The sequence below is a fragment of the Rhinatrema bivittatum genome, chromosome 12 (assembly GCF_901001135.1).
Source record: "Rhinatrema bivittatum chromosome 12, aRhiBiv1.1, whole genome shotgun sequence".
Taxonomy (NCBI): domain Eukaryota; kingdom Metazoa; phylum Chordata; class Amphibia; order Gymnophiona; family Rhinatrematidae; genus Rhinatrema; species Rhinatrema bivittatum.
In genome coordinates, this window is record NC_042626.1 from 57,662,571 (window position 1) to 57,679,900 (window position 17,330).

The following is a 17,330-nucleotide window of genomic DNA, read 5'->3' on the forward strand; positions in this document are numbered from 1 at the left end:
GAGACCAGAGTGGTGCGGCTGGCCCTTCAAACCTTTCTTCCCCTCGTTCAGGGTCATTTGGTCAGAGTTCTGTCGGACAACGCCACAACGGTTGCTTACATCAATCGTCAGGGCGGGACCAAGAGCCAGGGGGTGGCCATGGAAAGCACAGGAGTTGTTTCACTGGGCAGAATGGTACCTGGTTCACCTAGCAGCTTCTCATACTGCGGGGGTCGACAACATTCAAGCCAATTTCCTCAGTCGTCAAAGCTTAAATCCAAGCGAGTGGGAATTGGCGGAGTCCGCGATGTGGCTCATCCGGAGAAGGTGGGGCCGTCCCCAAGTCGATTTGATGGCAACTCTGCTCAATGCGAAAACTCCTAGGTTCTTCAGTCGCAGGAGAGAGTACGGGGCCGAGAGAGTCGACGCTCTAGTAGTGCCTTGGCCTCCAGAAGTATTGCTGTATGTGTTTCCGCCGTGGCCTCTGGTGGGCAAAATATTGCACAGAATAGAGAGACACCCCAGGGAAGTGATCGTAGTGGCTCTGGAATGGCCCCGTCGACCGTGGTTCGCAGATCTAGTCAATCTAGCAGTGGACGGGCCATTGCGTCTGAGTCATCTCCTGGAACTTCTTCGCAAAGGTCCCATATTTTCTAACCAGGCCGATCGCTTTTGTCTAGCGGCTTGGCTTTTGAGAGGTGTCGCTTGAGGCGGAAAGGTTATCCAAAATCTGTGATCACCACGCTTTTGCAGGCTAGGTGGCAATCTACTTCCCTCTCCAAACTCGAACATATGAAAGTGTTTGAAGCTTGGTGTTCCGACCGAGGGATACTGGCGGTTCAGGCATCGATTTCTCAAGTCTTGTCCTTTTTACAGGATGGGTTATCTAAAGGTCTTGCCTTTAATTTAAAGTGCAGGTGGTGGCTTTAGCCTGCTTACAAGGCAAGCTTGAGGGGTATTCCTTGTCGTCTCATCCAGACATCCAAAGGTTTCTTCGGGGAGTTAAGAATTTGCGTCCTCCGGTGCAGAAACTATGTCCTCCTTGGAACCTTAATCTGGTTCTGGGGGCATTGTGTGACGCTCCATTTGAACCGATTCGAAGGACGACCCTTAAGGATTTGACTCTCGAGGTGGTGTTCCTGGTGGCCATCTGTTCCGCCAGGAAAATTTCAGAATTACAAGCTTTGTCTTGTAGGGATACATTTCTTCAAGAACATAAGAACATTAGAAATTGCCATGCTGGGTCAGACCAAGGGTCCATCAAGCCCAGCATCCTGTTTCCAACAGAGGCCAAAACCAGGCCACAAGAACCTGGCAATTACCCAAACACTAAGAAGATCCCATGCTACTGATGCAATTAATAGCAGTGGCTATTCCCTAAGTAGAATTGATTAATAGCCATTAATGGACTTCTTCTCCAAGAACTTATCCAAATCTTTTTTGAACCCAGCTACACTAACTGCACTAACCACATCCTCTGGCAACAAATTCCAGAGCTTTATTGTGCGTTGAGTGAAAAAGAATTTTCTCCGATTAGTCTTAAATGTGCTACTTGCTAACTTTATGGAATGCCCCCTAGTGCTTCTATTATTCGAAAGTGAAAATAACCGAGTCACATCTACTCGTTCAAGACCTCTCATGATCTTAAAGACCTCTATCATATCCCCCCTCAGCCGTCTCTTCTCCAAGCTGAACAGCCCTAATCTCTTCAGCCTTTCCTCATAGGGAAGCTGTTCCATCCCCTTTATCATTTTGGTTGCCCTTCTCTGTACCTTCTCCATCGCAACTATATCTTTTTTGAGATGCGGCGACCAGAATTGTACACAGTATTCAAGGTGTGGTCTCACCATGGAGCGATATAGAGGCATTATGACATTTTCCGTTCTATTAACCATTCCCTTCCTAATAATTCCTAACATTCTATTTGCTTTTTTGACTGCTGCAGCACACTGAGCTGACGATTTTAAAGTATTATCCACTATGATGCCTAGATCTTTTTCCTGGGTGGTAGCTCCTAATATGGAACCTAACATCGTGTAACTACAGCAACGGTTATTTTTCCCTATATGCAACACCTTGCACTTGTCCACATTAAATTTCATCTGCCATTTGGATCCCCAATCTTCAAGTCTTGCAAGGTCCTCCTGCAATGTATCACAGTCCGCTTGTGATTTAACTACTCTGAATAATTTTGTATCATCTGCAAATTTGATAACCTCACTCGTCGTATTCCTTTCAAGATCATTTATATATATATTGAAAAGCACTGGTCCAAGTACAGATCCCTGAGGCACTCCACTGTTTACCCTTTTCCACTGAGAAAATTGACCATTTAATCCTACTCTCTGTTTCCTGTCTTTTAACCAGCTTGTAATCCACGAAAGGACATCGCCTCCTATCCCATGACTTTTTAGTTTTCGTAGAAGCCTCTCATGAGGGACTTTGTCAAACGCCTTCTGAAAATCCAAATACACTACATCTACCTATCTGATTCAGGTATTACGTTGTGAACGGTTCCCTCTTTTGTCCCAAAGGTGGTCTCAACCTTTCATGTTAATCAGTCTATCGAGCTTCCAGCATTTGCAGACTTGTATTCTTCTACGCAGCATGCTAGGGAGTTTAAACTGTTGGATGTCCATAAAACATGCTTCGCTATCTCAAGGTTACTAATGAGTTTAGGAAGTCGGATCACCTTTTTGTGTTATAGAGCGGTCCAAAGAAGGGTACCAAGGCCTCCAAAGAAACTATTGCCAGGTGACTTAAGGAGACTATTGGGTCAGCGTATATACTCAAGGGCTGTCAGGTTCCTGCCGCTTTGCGAGCTCATTCAACGCGGGCGCAGGCCGCTTCATGGGCGGAGGTTCTGTTGGTGTCTCCGCAGGAGATTTGCAGAGCAGTGACTTGGAAGTCGCTGCATACCTTTGCAAGGCATTACCGTTTGGGGTTGGGATTTTTAGATTCCAGATCTTGTGGTGAAGGTGTCTTGCGAGCGGTACTCTTCAGGTCCCACCCTCTCTAGGAAGCTTTGGTACATCCAGGAGTCTGGACTGATCCGGGTACGTACAGGGAAAAGAAAATTGGTTCTTACCTGATAATTTTCTTTCCTGTAGTACCAACGGATTAGTAAGGGTCCGAAAACGCGCGTCCAACCCGCAAATGCATGTTGATGGCCCTATTAGGTATTCCCGCGCAATTCAGAAAACAAAATGTGCAGCCAAAGGTAGGCACTAATTTCTTCGGGCACCAGGAAAGTGCACAGAAAAGCAGTAAAAACTGCTTTTCTGTGCACCCTCCGACTTAATATCATGGCGATATTAAGTCGGAGGTCCCGAAGGGTAAAAAAAAGTAAAATAAATAAAAGTTTGAATTCGACCCGTGGCTGTCGGGTCGAAAACCGCTCGCTCAATTTTGCCGGCGTCTGGTTTCCAAGTCCGTGGCTGTCAGCGGGCTCAAGAACCCATGCCGGCAAAATTGAGCATTGGCTGTCAAACCCGCTGACAGCCACCGCTCTGGGCCAAAAGGAGGCGCTAGGGACGCGCTAGTGTCCCTAGCGCCTCCTTTTGCCTGTTTCTACCGCCGGGCCTCATTTAAATACTGAATCGCGTGCACAGGCATGTGGCCTGTGCGTGCGCTGGGAGAGCGGGCGTTTGCCCGCTCTCCCGCGGACTTTATTGAACCGGCCAGATAGTGTGTTTTTAGCTTGGGTACAGATCAATACTGAGCTACTGCAGGTGGCACCAGGATTTTCAAGCAGTGTCAGTGAAGCTTTTCTCTGTCTCCATCTGCTGGCAGGGATGAATAAACCCAGGAGTCTGGACTGATCCGTTGGTACTACAGGAACGAAAATTATCAGGTAAGAACCAATTTTCTTTTATGGCTAATGCATCCTACTATCTATGTAAAACACCATTTATGGTAAGCAAACTTTTTTCTTTTTTTTTTTTTTTGCCTTACTTAAATCAGTTGATGAATCTGTGTTTATCCTTAATTTTCCTTCCATTAAAGAACTGATGGATTTTATAAAGCAACTGTCCCTAGAAGCAAGGAATTCCTCAAGCCAAAAGAAGTTTGAGGTACTTGCTAACATAGAAATATGCTCAGTCGGTGCTGGTGCCAACATCACAACATGCACAAAGACCCTCCAGTCTCAAAATGGGGTGGGGCAGTCTTGCATATCTAACCTTTCCTCCTGAAAGTGAGGGTACAGTCACTGGTTTTTATCTGTTCATTCTGTGATAAGTTACCTAATGCAGGGAAGGGGGGAGGGTGAGGAACAGAAACATGAGCTGAGGATCTCATTAGCTCGGAGGGGAACTGGCATGCTCTCAGCTTAGGAGGGTTCCAACTATGTCGCTGGAGCATCACAAGTGCAAATTTCAAAACTTGTGGTTGGGGAAAAAAGTCAACTGTAGGAACCCCAATACATAAGTAGTCTGACATCATAGCAATGAAAGGAGTTTCCAGGTCAGCTTTCCTTTCATTGGTGCAATGGCATCTTTCCCTTCTCTGAAAAAAAATTGTTGGTTTTTTTTGGTTACTGTAGAAGTACCGTGGTTCTGGAGTGAGATCTGTTAAAGGTAAGAGGTTTTTTATTTTTCTTTAAAGCATGAACCTTCCATTTGCTGCTTCTGCTTGCTTACTTCAAGCTTTTATTTGCTACAAAATTCTGCTGATACTAACCAAAAGAGTTCCAGCCTTCAGAGCCTATATCTCGTACATAGTGCTCATGGAGAATGTCCTGGCATGTGTGAATGCATCCAAAAGGGCAATGTAGGGTGTGCAAGGGGAGTCATTCCCTAAAATGACTGTACAGTATTCCATCTTCTCAAATGTAGAAAAGGCCTTTCTCTGCTCATCAGGCTTTTGTGGTGTAGCAGCATGAGCAATTGACTTTTTGGTAATTCAGGTTGTGTTCTTGAGATCCATGTTCCTGTTCATACCCCGGATCAGTCCGGACAAGTGGGTTTATGCATCCCTACCAGCAGATGGAGGCAGAGAACCAAAACTTTGAGGCACTGTTACATAACCAAGAGTGCCACCTGCAGTCCCTCAGTATTTCTGTCTCCAGCAGATGGTAGAGGTGCAAACCTGCAGTCTGACTAAAAAAAAAAAAAATGTTTAGAGACTAGACATTTTGGATTCAAAGGCTCCCTGTGGTGTTAGGCTCCTTCATGGACCATCCCTCAGGTGGAGCCGGGCAACCAAGGGGTTTGGAATCTCTGGCTGGTTTAGCCCCTTACTGTCCGGAGGTTTTGATAGTCAGGGGCTGGCTCCCTCGTGATCTCTGAAGTCTCCGCCTGTGAGCTGCCATTCCCTCAAGGGAAGTACTTGTTATTGTTTCTCTTTGGATTAAAATTTGTTTAAAAAAAAAAGTTTGATCTCACGAAGCAGGAACTGCTGTCGGGACTCGACGTTCGGGGCACCTTTGACTGCGGGAGTGGTCGGAGAGGTATGGGAGAGTGAGTGCCTTCAGGTTGTTCCTTCTATCCGGGGGTGCTGAAGGAGTTTTCCCAGTGTGTGGCTTGGCTCGGCCAGGGCGCAGCGGGGCTGTCATGAGGGCAGTCTAGTTTTTTCCTGCGCACCACTTCAGTCGAGGTGGACCGGCAGCGGGATGCTTGCTTATTTATTTTAAAATGTTTGTATACCACCTTTACAAATAAAAATTTAGTCAAAACGAAGTAATGGTTGGCCCATATTTACTGTGTTCCGCCGGGAACGAGAGGAGCTTTCCTGTGCACCGCTTCAGGAGGTGGACCGATGGTGGGACACTTGCGGCAGCAAGGGCTGTCGGCGCCGCTTGCGGGAAACGAATGGTTGGCCCTTTTTTCCTATGTTCCGCGGGGAGATTCTGGGGGTGCAAGACGAGCTTTCCCACACGCCATTCAGAGCGGCACAGCTGCGCGGCTCTTGTTGCTGAATGCGTGTGGGGCCGAGGTTTTTCTGAACATGTTGCACTCTGCCTCCTTAGTGGTGCGCGCCGGCTGATATTTTTGTTGTCCTGCAGCAATCTGTGCCACATAGGGAATGGTGGCAGAGCCTGCAGCCTCTGGTCAGCGCAGCTCAATGTGGCTTCCTTAGCACTGCTGATGCGGTGGGGAATTATTTGGACGCAGCAAGTGAAAGGAGGTCTCTAAGGCACTGGGATCTGCAACTGCAGCTCTTCTCCTTTGATAAATTTTAGCTCTTCTACTTTGTCGAATTTTGCTTGGCGGCTGTGTGGAAATGGCACCAAACCCGTGCAGGCGGTGTGCAGGGCTTATGGCCTTTGGTCAGCCCGGTTCAATTCCCACTCCCCTTGCACTGGCTGAGCTACAGCCAAGTACCTTATCTAGCACATTGGATCACCGGAAGGTCTTGAGATAGTTGGGTGCGCGGCTGTGGTCCTGGGGGGATCGGTTGCGACTGCCGGATCGACAAAGGTTTGCGGGTCCTAGGGAGGACGGTGATTCCCCCTCTACTCTCCCCTGTAATTCAGGTACCGGCGGAGGATCAGAATGGAGGAGAGGAGTCTGAAGGTAGTTTGCCTGATCTCTGTGCTGAGGATCCGGAGTATTTCCTCGGAGCTTGTACTCCTGCCGCCTTTCTGGCGAGAAAGGGAGCCGGGGGGAAGCGTCCCAGCGAGAAGGTTCCCGGTTGCTTGGCCAAGAAGCAGAAGATGGGATCTTCTAGTAGCTCAGGGGATCTTCTGAGGCGGTTGGAGCTCGGCTGCACAGGGATCGAGAAGGTTCCCGGAACTTGGGAGGACGCCAATGTTTTCCAGGAGGATTCTGAAGATCTTCCAAGAGCGGACCTGGATGTGGCCGCTGATCCTGATGTGAACGTGGATAAGCTGGATCCGGATGTGTTTCCCATGATGGAGTGGAATGACCCCAGAGTAGTCGGTCTGTTCAGAAAGGAGGAGTTCGGCCCCTCATTCCCCAGTTTCTGGAGGAGCTAGGGATGAAGGTAGCCCTGGAAGAATCAGATAGGGAATGGGTGAACCCGGGTCTGGGCAGCCTATGTTGGCCCCCTAGCAACTTCCTACTGCCTAAGAAGCTCCGTAAGCTGGTTAATTGGGAGTAGTACATCCTGGAAGAGAGCTTGAAGAGTAGTTGTGGATGAAGACACTGTATCCATTGAATGAAGAAATTCTGGATCTTCTAGGGTCCCAAAGGTGGATGCAGGCGTGTCTGCCATTACTAAGAAGACGACGATTCCAGTGACAGGGGCTGCCGCTCTGAAGGATGTTCAGGACTGTAAATTGGAGATCAGTTGAAGCAGATTTTGAAGTCTGCCTTAATCCTGAGGGCAGTGATTTGTGACTGTATGATGCAGAGGGCCTGTTTGTGCTAGGTTCAGAAGGCTCAGGAACAGGTTTCGTCTGTGGCGTTTAGCATCATATGGTCTGCGTGGCTGGAAGCTGGGGTAGCTTATGTGGCAGATGCGCTTGATAACTTGGTTCGTGCTGCGGCCAGGAGTATGGTCTCTGTGGTGGCAGCCAGTAGGCTTTAGGGTTGCGCAATTGGTCAACGGACACGTGGTCCCAGTCCCAGTTATGTAATCTCCCCTTTGAGGGCCAGATCCTCTTTGGGGAGAATTTAGATTGGTTGATGAAGACTTTGGGAGCATCCGAAGGAAATAAGCTGCCATAAGAGGAGTGGCAAGAAGGGTTTCCCTCCCTGGTCTTGCTTTTGGGACGCAAGGCGGTTTCGTTCTGGCAAGAGTTCCTCCCGCGTTGGGACAGAGGCGGAGTCTTGGCAGGCAGCAGTCCTTTCGAGGGATCCTCAGATTTGCCAGAAATGGTGCCGGTCATCCTAATGATGCCAGGGGCACCCCTTCCTCCCTGGAACTGGTAGGGGGCAGGTTGTCCCATTTTTATGGGAAATGGGCTAAGATTACCACAGAGCAATGGGGTTCTGGAGGTGGTAAGAGAACTGTTTTTGCATTAGAATTTTCGCGCCCTGTCAGGGAGACCTTTCTAGAGTCCCACTGCGTGTTTCAAAGCAAACAAGAAACAGTTAAAGGGACTCTGCAGAGGTTACTAATGATGGATGCCATAGTTCCGGTCCCTCTGACCAAGTAGGGTCAGGGGAGGTACTCCACTTATTTCGTGGTTCTCAAGGAATAGGGCTCCTTTCGGCCCAGTCTGGATCTACTAAAGGTGAATGTAACCTTACAGGTTCTGCGTTTTCGGATGGAGACGTGCAAAAGAGTTTTTGGCATCATTGGACCTGAAAGAGGCCTACCTCCATATTCCCTTTCAAAGGGACCTCCTGTTGAGCCTCCAGAGCCATCGTCTGCCTCGCTGACAATTGATGTAAGCCACCGTTGTCATATTGTCCGAGAAGAAGCTACTTGGAAGTCTCTGCATACCTTTGCCAGACATTACCAGTTGGATGTCCAGGTTTCAGACACCAACAACTTCGGTGCAGGGGTTCTTCGAGCAGGACTTTCGCATTCCCACCCCGATTAGGGAAACTTTGGTACATCCCAGGAATCTGGACTGATCTGGGTACATACAGGGAAAGGAAAATTGGATCTTACCTGCTAATTTTCATTCCTGTGGTACCACAGATTAGTCCAGAGTTCTGCCCGGTAGAGGAATGACCTTTTGGAGAGTCTGCTCAAACGGTCTTTTTGTCTTTGTTGGCTGAAGAATGGTACAGGTTTCTGATCACTACTTCAAGTTTCTTTAAGGTCTATTTTGTAAGTTGTCTTTCTCTTGCTCGTTCAGGTGTTATTGTTCCTTAAATTGGTGGCAGGGGTTTTCTGTGATAGCTTGGGTACATAGCACCTGCATTTCTTCAGTATTTCTACATCTGGTTATGTGGCTGTGAAAATTTTCTGTCTCCATCTGCTGGATGGGAGGCAAAACCCAGCTGTCTGGACTGATCTGTGGTACTACAGGAACAAAAATTAGCAGGTAAGAACCAATTTTCCTTTGGGCTTGCAGCTCAGCCGTCGAAACCAGGGCTGGGGTTTGACACCATGAGCCTTCATTTGCAACTACCCAGAGATTTTTCCTTATTTTCTCTCTTCTCCTGACTAACTTTAGTTCAGTTATTGCCGTGACAATCCTTGGCCGGGGAAAAGGGGTGATGAGACTATGCACCGGGACTGTTCAGCAATTTACTACCTCTGCCTCCCCCTGCCCCCCCCCCCCCCCCCCCCCCCCCCCCCACACACACCAAGGGCTATAAGTGCTGCCTCTGCAGCATGCCAAGACAAGACTTGACCCCCAGGACCCTGTGCCTAGTAGCACTTGGCATGATCATTGTGCTGGCCCCACTGTTTTATACAGGTCTTAGTTATAAAAGCGACATGCCTTTATTGTATTACAAAATACTACTACTATAAGAAATATTCTGGGATAAGAAAAAGGAATGAGATTCAGAAGTAATTCAGAAGAGAAGTTACTGTTTTTGTGCAATGTGAGTACGGTGCTGGACAGAGAATAAACAGATTGCCTAATGCAGGGAATTGGTTTCTAATCCCTCTGCTTTTTATTTCTCTAGTGCTGAAATTGAAGTCTCCTTTTCTGAAGATTGAAGACACCAGTAGGTGAGGCAGGACCCTAATGATTGCCTGTTTGCTAGCAAATTCTCATCCCCCTTCCTCAGTTTCATATTGAACTACCTTATTGTGCATTTCTCTCACAGGCTGTTCAGGCCTCTCAATCATCGGTTCCAGTGTTTCCCTGAGCTGAATTATCTGGCACCCCAAGGGGTTAACCCATATTATCAGGCATCCAACCCTCACCAGCGGGAAAAGGCAGGGTGAGTACCTCAAGGAGCTGTGGGAGTTCATTTTTGTAATTTTTTTTTTTTTTGGGGGGGGGTGCCTTTCCACCTGATGTTCCAGCCTAGTAGGAACCTGCCCCCAGCACCACTGACATTTGACAGCAGGCACCATAGACCTCATTGGTTACTAGGATTCTTCTTTCCTTGCCCTTCTTCCTGCCCTCATCCCACCACTCCACGGAAAAAACATCTTTCCCCCTGGATTGCAGGGATTGTCATCCTGTTGAGTTGAGAACACATGATTCCTCAATCTGTCCTGTAGTGGTCATTTTTGGGTTTCCTCCCCACCTGGAGGGACCTGGATTGTAAACCCTGCATCCTGTAAACTTCCTATAGTTGTTGAGCAGTGCCTGGAAGCAATAGATTTTTCTGTTTCTCCTCATCTTTTCCCTTTGGCTGTTTCAGTGCTTATAGTAACATAATAATGACGACAGAAAAAGACCAAAATGGTCCATCTAGTCTGCCCAGCAAGCTTCCCAAGGTAGTAACTGCTGCTCCGTGCCGGTTTAGCTTTTTTATCTATTCCCATCCTCTAGCCTTTTAGGGATCCACAGTGTTTATCCCATGCCCCTTTGAAATCCTTCACAGTTTTAGTCTTCACCACTTCCTCCGAAAGGGCATTCCAGGCATCCACCACCCTCTCAGTAAAGAAATATTTCCTGACATTGGTTCTAAGTCTTCCTCCCTGGAGTTTCAAATCATGACCCCTAGTTCTACTAAATTGTTTCCAATGGAAATAGTTTGACAACCATGGATCATTAAAACCTTTCAAGAATCTGAAGGTCTATATCATATCACCCCTGCTCCTCCTTTCCTCCAGGGTATACATATTCAGATTCCTCAACCTCTCCTCATAAATCATTCGATGGAGACCACCCACCATTTTGGTCGCCCTTCTCTGAACCGCCTCCATCCTGCTTCTGTCTACTTCGAGATACGGTCTCCAGAACTGAACACAGTACTCCAGGTGAGGCCTCACCAAGGACCTGTACAAGGGGATAATCACTTCCTTTTTCTTACTAGATATTCCTCTCTCTATGCAACCCAGCATTCTTCTGGCTTTGACTATCACGGTGTCACGCTGCTTCGTTGACTTCAGGTCGTTAAACACTATCACCCCAAGGTCTCTCTCCTGCTCCGTGCACATCAGCCACATCAGTGCACTCCCCAACGCATATAGTTCTTTTGGGTTACCACGCCCCATATGCATTACTCTGCATTTCTTGGCATTGAATCCTAGCTACCATATGCTTGACCACTCTTCCAACTTCCTTAAATCCCGTCTCATTTTCTGTACTCCTTCTGGCGTGTCCACTCTGTTGTAGATCTTAGTATCATCCGCAAATAGACAAACTTTACCTTCTAACCCTTCCGCAATGTCGCTCACAAAGATGTTGAACAGAACCGGTGCCAACACTGATCCCTGTGACACTCCACTTAACACCAGTCTCTCTTCAGAGTAGGTTCCATTTACCATCATCCGTTGTCTTCTGTCTGTCTACCAGTTTGTAATCCACGCCAACACTTTGGAGCTGACTCCCAAGCTTCTCATTTATGTTGACGCGTCTTCTGTGTGGGACCGTATCAAAAGCTTTACTAAAATCCAAGTAAATTACATCGAGCACTCTTCCCTGATCCAGTCCTCTAGTCATCCCATCAAAGAATCAATTAGATTCGTCTGACAGGACCTTCCTCTGGTGAATCCATGCTGCTTCTTATCGAGCAACCCACCGGATTGTAGATAGTTCACTATTCTTTCTTTCAACAGAGTCTCCATTAATTTTCCCACCACCGAGGTGATGCTAACCGGCCTGTAGTTTCCAGCCTCTTCTCTACTCCCACTCTTGTGAAGTGGGACCACCACCGCTCTTCTCCAGTCACTAGGCACTTCACCCTTTTCCAAAGATCTATTGAACAGGTTACACAGTGGACCCACCAGCACATCTTGAGTTCCCTCAGTATTCTGGGGTGAACCTCGTCAAGCCCCATGGCTTTGTCCACTTTCAGTTTTCTTAGCTCTTCCCATACATTCTCTTCCATAAATGGAGTTTCATCTACTCCACCCCCTTCTACAGTCTTGATAACAAGTGACTGTCCTTCTCCAGGGTCTTCTTTTGTGAACACTGAACTGAAGTATTTGTTTAATATTTCCGCTAATTCATCATCTCTCTCCACCCACTGATCCTTATCCCCTTTCAATTTCACTATACCACTATGTACCTTTCTCTGATATATCTGAAAAATGTTTTGTCACCTCGCTTTATCTCCTTGGCAATCCTTTCCTCTGCCTGACTTTTTGCTTTCTTGATTACTTTTTTCATCTCCCTTAGTTTCACCAGATAATCCTCCCTGTGTTCCACTTTTTGGGATTCTTTATATTTCTTAAAAGCTGCTATTTTTGCTTTTATTACATCAGCCACCTCCTTTGTGAACCAGATTGGATTCTTATTTCTCTTACTTGTGTTTACTTTTCTAACATACAAATTTGTTGCTGTTGTAATTGCTCCTTTTAGTTTGGCCCACTGTTGTTCCACCTCTCCCATTTTCTCCCAGTCTTCAAGTTCTGCCTCCAGATATTTCCCCATTTCAACAAAGTCTGTTTTTTTGAACTTCAAAACTCAGGTCTCTGTGACAGTTCTCCGGATCCTGTTTGCAATATCAAACCATACTGTTTGATGATCACTGGTGCTGAGGTGGGCACCCACCCGGACATTAGAGATATCCCCGTTAGTGAGCACAACCCACGAGTATCACACCCTCCCTCGTAGGTTCCTGTACCATTTGTTTGAACAGAGCCCCTTGCAGAGCATTCACTCTCTCTACTTCTGGTCGATTCTGCAAAAGGGATTCTCCAGTTCACGTCTGGCAGATTAAAATCATCAACAATCAACACTTCCCCCTTCTTTCCCACCTTTGTAATGTCTTTGATAATGTCTTTTGATTCTGTGGAGATTTATTTATTTAGTTTACATTTCTAACATGTTCAATATTAAGAAAAATCCCTGAGTGAGGAACAGCATTCATCATACATATCAATTAAGAAACATAAAACAGCAGGGGAAGTGACGTCACCAACCTGGAAGCCTAAGAACGGAGCTCCCTCTCCACCACCGCTAATTGAGCGAAAATTAGCTTTGTCACAAGATCGCTTGCACTACCGCTCGGCTAGCGCGCCCTGCACATCAAAACAGATGACGTCCAAAAAGAAAAATATAGACTTGAGCCAGTTTTCTTACGGCACGGCAGCTATGGAGGCAAACAGCAGGAGTGGAGACAAAATGGCCGACCATCCCACAGAGGAACAAAACGCAGCAGCAACAGATAAAAACCAAGGAAATCCCAAATAGAACACACATGACGCTATTTCCAAAGAAACATAAAACAAGTGGAAAAGCTCTCTCTAAAAAGCTGTATTTCTCATCTTTCAAGTAGTCTTTAGTTCCTCAACTCTAAAGGCAGACCATTCCACAAGTTAGGACTGATGCATGTAAATGGCATCTCCCGAGAGAACATCAATTGTACCTCCTTTAGAGAAGGAATAGCCCAATGGGCACCTTCCCCCCCCCCCCCCCCCCCATGAGAACTTCAGAGATGTTGGAAAGATCTGTCCCATCTCCAGTCTCCTGCTTGCCAAGACTCCGCCTCTGTCCTAAATGGCATTCCCTGTACGTACCCGGATCAGACCAGACTGCTGGGTTTTGACTCCCTTTCAGCAGATGGAGACAGAGAAAAACTTTGAGAGCACCCCCTTTTAAGCTGGTGTGCTACCTGCATCGCTTCAGTATTTCTCTGTCTCCAGCAGATGGAGGTGGTGCAAAACCTGCGGTTCTGAACCAGTTTGGGTTTTCAAAAAAGAAGAGTGAACAGTCTCAGAGTAGTTTTATTATTTTGGCCAGAAGGACAGAAGAAGCATCTTTTTTTTCTTTCCTCCCTGGTTTGACCATCTCCCCTGGTAGCAGGTACAGCGGGAGCCATGCTTGGAAGCCCTCAGTGCTCCCAATTGTTGGTGAGGTGCCTGGAGTGATACCGGTGGTCCGGTTCCCCCTCCCCCCCCCCCCCCCCCCCCCCATTTCTCTGCCGGGATCAAGATCAGCCTGCACTTCTAAACAGTATTGTGCCTTAAAAAAAAAAAGTCACAAGGCAGTGAGCATGGCAGGGCTGATCTCCATTTTTCTTCAGCAGGGGACCCCCTCAGCAGGCTCGGGGGGGGGGGGAAGGGGGTTTCGGGTGGGCGCCAGTCTGATCGCTCCCTTGTGGCAGCCATGCTGCATGAGGCTCATTGTTCGGCCTGCTCTCTTGCGCAGGGCTTTGCTCTCGTTGCCTCCCTAGCAGGCAGGGACCTCAGGCAGGACCCGCGGTTCGGGTAAGAGTCCCGCTTCGCAGCAGGGTGATGGTGATCCATTCCCTGTAAGCATGGGAACGGCAGCCATCTTAAAAACATTTTCTGCCGCTCAGGAAAAGGCGGCTGGGGGAGGGGATCTCCCGCCGACTCTATCACTTGCTGCAGGGAGTCTGGGGGACCCTAGGGACGATTACTCTGATTTTTCTGAGGATGAACCTGTTCCCCTAAAGGGAGAATTAGCAGACCAACCTGCTTATACTCCTGGTCTTTGTGCTCTTGATGCACAAAGTCTATTTGGCTAGCTGGTCTCAGCAGGGGGGCTTTCTTACACAAGCTCCTTATTCTGGTCCTTCCAAAAAGATCCCCAGGCAACCAGAGCTGTCTGGCTCGGTCCAAGTCCGGGAGATCTGGGGCCCTGCATTCCTTAACAGCCCTGCTGAATCTCCCTTAGGGGTTGTGGAGCTCGTGAATCCATTACCTCAGGATGCTGGTCCAAGCTCCTCCTTTCGCGGTGGCACCGATCAGGATAAGGACCCGGAGAAGCCTTTGCCCCTGGATGGGATTGATCCGAGAGTCGTCCTCTTATTTCAGAGGGAGGAATTGGAGCCCCTCATTCCCTATGTTCTGGAGGCTCTGGGGCTTGCCCTTCCTCAGGCTGATCCAGGCCAAGACCCAGTTGATCCCATTCTGGCCGGCTTACGGGGCCCAACCAAGACTTTTCTCCTGCATCAGATGCTTCAACAGCTGTTGGTCCAGGAATGGATACCCTGGAATCGGGCTTGAGAGTGGGCTGGGCAATGGTCAAACTGTACCCCTTGCCTGAGGAGATCTTAGACCTTCTGAAGGTTCCTAAAGTGGATGCTTCAGTCTCAGCAGTCACAAAGAAGACCACTATACCGGTTACAGGGGCAGCGGCCCTTAAAGTACTCCAAGAAAGAGAGCTTGAGGTTCTCCTCAAACAGAGTTTTGAGGTCTCTGCCCTCAGCATTAGAGCAGCAGTTACATCCTTCAGGCGAGCCTCAGGTGGGTGCAGCAGTTGCTGAGTGCAAGAGATCTCTCACCTCAGGAGTCTGTGCAAGCGAAGCACCTGGAGGCGGCCGTGGCTTATGGGGCGGATGCCTTTATATGACTTGCTTCATACTTCCTCCAGAACAATGGTATCTGTGGCGTCCGCAAGAAGGATCCTCTGGTTGCGTAATTGGTCGGCTGATGTTTCCTCTAAGGCTCAGCTTTGAGCTCTTCCCTTCAAAGGCAAGCTTTTGTTTGGGGAAGATTTGGAGCAACTGATAGTCGTTGGGCGACAATAAGGTTCACAAGCTGCCTGAGGATAACCCTAAGGGATCCAGAGGTTTTCTTCTGACATGCTCTGGCTTTAGAGGACAAAAACACTTCTGCTAGAGCAGGGCGCCTGGTCCGGGCTAGCATCAAACATTGGGGAGGTCACAGTCCTGATCTCGGTCCTTTCAAGGGCGTCAAGCTAGCCGAGATGGCTCCGGGCAAAGTTCCATTGGAGCCATATCCTTGCAATGAGATTCAGCCGACCCATTCCTCCATCCCTGTCATCGGGGAGCGGCTGTCCCTTTTCTTATAAGGAATGAGTCAAGATTATCTCGGACCAGTGGATTCTAAACATCATAGAACATGGCTACGCTTTAGAATTTTCTCACTTTCTCATGGACTTTTTTATGATATCGTCCTGCGGTTCACTGATGAAGGAGCAGATTGTTTGTTTGGCAGACCCTCGACAGATTAGAGTCCCTAGGGGGGCTATCATCCCCATTCCCCAGGAAGAGCAGGGAGCGGGGCGTTACTCCATCTATTTTGTGGTGCCGAAGAAGGAAGGCTCCTACCGCCCAATTCTGGACCTCAAGAAGGTGAACAAGGCGCTCAGGGTGCCAAATTTTTGGATGGAGACTCTGCGCTCAGTCATTGCGGTGGTGCGCAGCAGGGAGTTCCTGGCCTCCTTGGATCTGACGAAGGAATATCTGCATATCAGGATCTGCAAGGATCATCAGATTTCTTCGCTTCATGATCCTTGGAAAGCACTTCCAGTTTTGTGCCCTCCCATTCGGTCTGACTATGGTGCCTTGTACCTTCACCAAGGTGATGGTGGTAGTGGCAGCAGCCCTCCGGAAGGATGGTGTGTTGGTTCACCCCTATCTGGATGACTGGCTTATCCGAGCGAAGTCAGAAGATCTCTGCAAGCAGGCGGTGGGACAGGTCCTGCATCGGCTGAGGTCACTCGGTTGGGTCATCAGTCAGGCCAAGAGTCGTCAACTTCTTTCACAGATCCTGGACTTCTTAGGGGCACGATTTGATACTCACATGGGCATGGTCTTCCTTATGGAGGATCACATCGACAAGCTGCAGATGCAAGTTCATTGTCTCTTGGACCTTCCGGTGCCCAGAGTCTGGGACTATTTACAGGTCCTTGGTTCCATGGTGTCCACGCTGGAGTTGGTTCCATGGGCCTTTGCTCATATGAGGTCCTTACAGGCAGAGTTATTGTCCCATAGGGATCCGAAGTCTAAGGAGTTTCAAATTTCTTGGACAAGCCACCAGTCTTGGCTGGTGGCTTGTCCAGGAACATCTGAAGTGCAGGGAGGACCTTGAAATGCCTCAGTGGGTGATAGTGACCACGGATGCCAGTCTCTCAGGCTTGGGAGCAGTCTGTCAGTCCCAGTCGGCCCAGGGACAGTGGTCGACGGAGGAAGCCCAGTGGTCCATCAACCGCCTGGAGACCAGAGTGGTAACGGCTGGTGTTCGTTTTCTCTTACTCTTGTGCAACCGGGCAGTGCGAGTCCTCGCAGACAATGCAACGGCTGTAGCCTACATCAATTGCCAGGGGGGGAACCAAGAGTCGCCCTGTACCTTTCGAAGCAGAACAGCTGACAACTTGGGTGGAATAACATCTAACTCTATTAGCGGCGTCCCACATAGCGTGGACTGACAACGTGCAAGCGGATTTTCTCAGAGACTGGACCCTGGGGAGTGGGCGCTGTCATTGGAGGCGATGCCCCTTATCTCCCGCAGATGGGGCATTCCTCATCTTGATTTGATGGCAACTCTGACAAATACCAAGGCACCCCATTTCTTCAGTTGCAGACTAGAACATGGAGCAGAAAGGGTCGATGCCCTAGTACTTTCGTGGCTGCACGGGGTGCTGCTTTACGTGTTCCCTCATGGCCCCTAATTGACCACTTGCTAGAAGGATAGAGGTACACCTGGGA

At 48.4% G+C, this 17,330-nt stretch overlaps 1 protein-coding gene across 3 annotated transcripts in view; it reads left to right on the forward strand.

The window, feature by feature from the left end:
* The window catches only part of DBF4B (DBF4 zinc finger B), a 109,161-nt gene that overhangs the window by 57,322 nt on the left and 34,509 nt on the right, over positions 1–17,330 (forward strand). For all 3 annotated transcript variants that reach the window (XM_029573477.1, XM_029573476.1, XM_029573473.1), the window contains exons 6-9: positions 3,985–4,052; positions 4,523–4,556; positions 9,474–9,519; positions 9,618–9,734. In XM_029573477.1, coding sequence (XP_029429337.1) covers positions 3,985–4,052; positions 4,523–4,556; positions 9,474–9,519; positions 9,618–9,734 — 265 coding nt within the window. The remainder of the gene's footprint in view (positions 1–3,984; positions 4,053–4,522; positions 4,557–9,473; positions 9,520–9,617; positions 9,735–17,330) is intronic.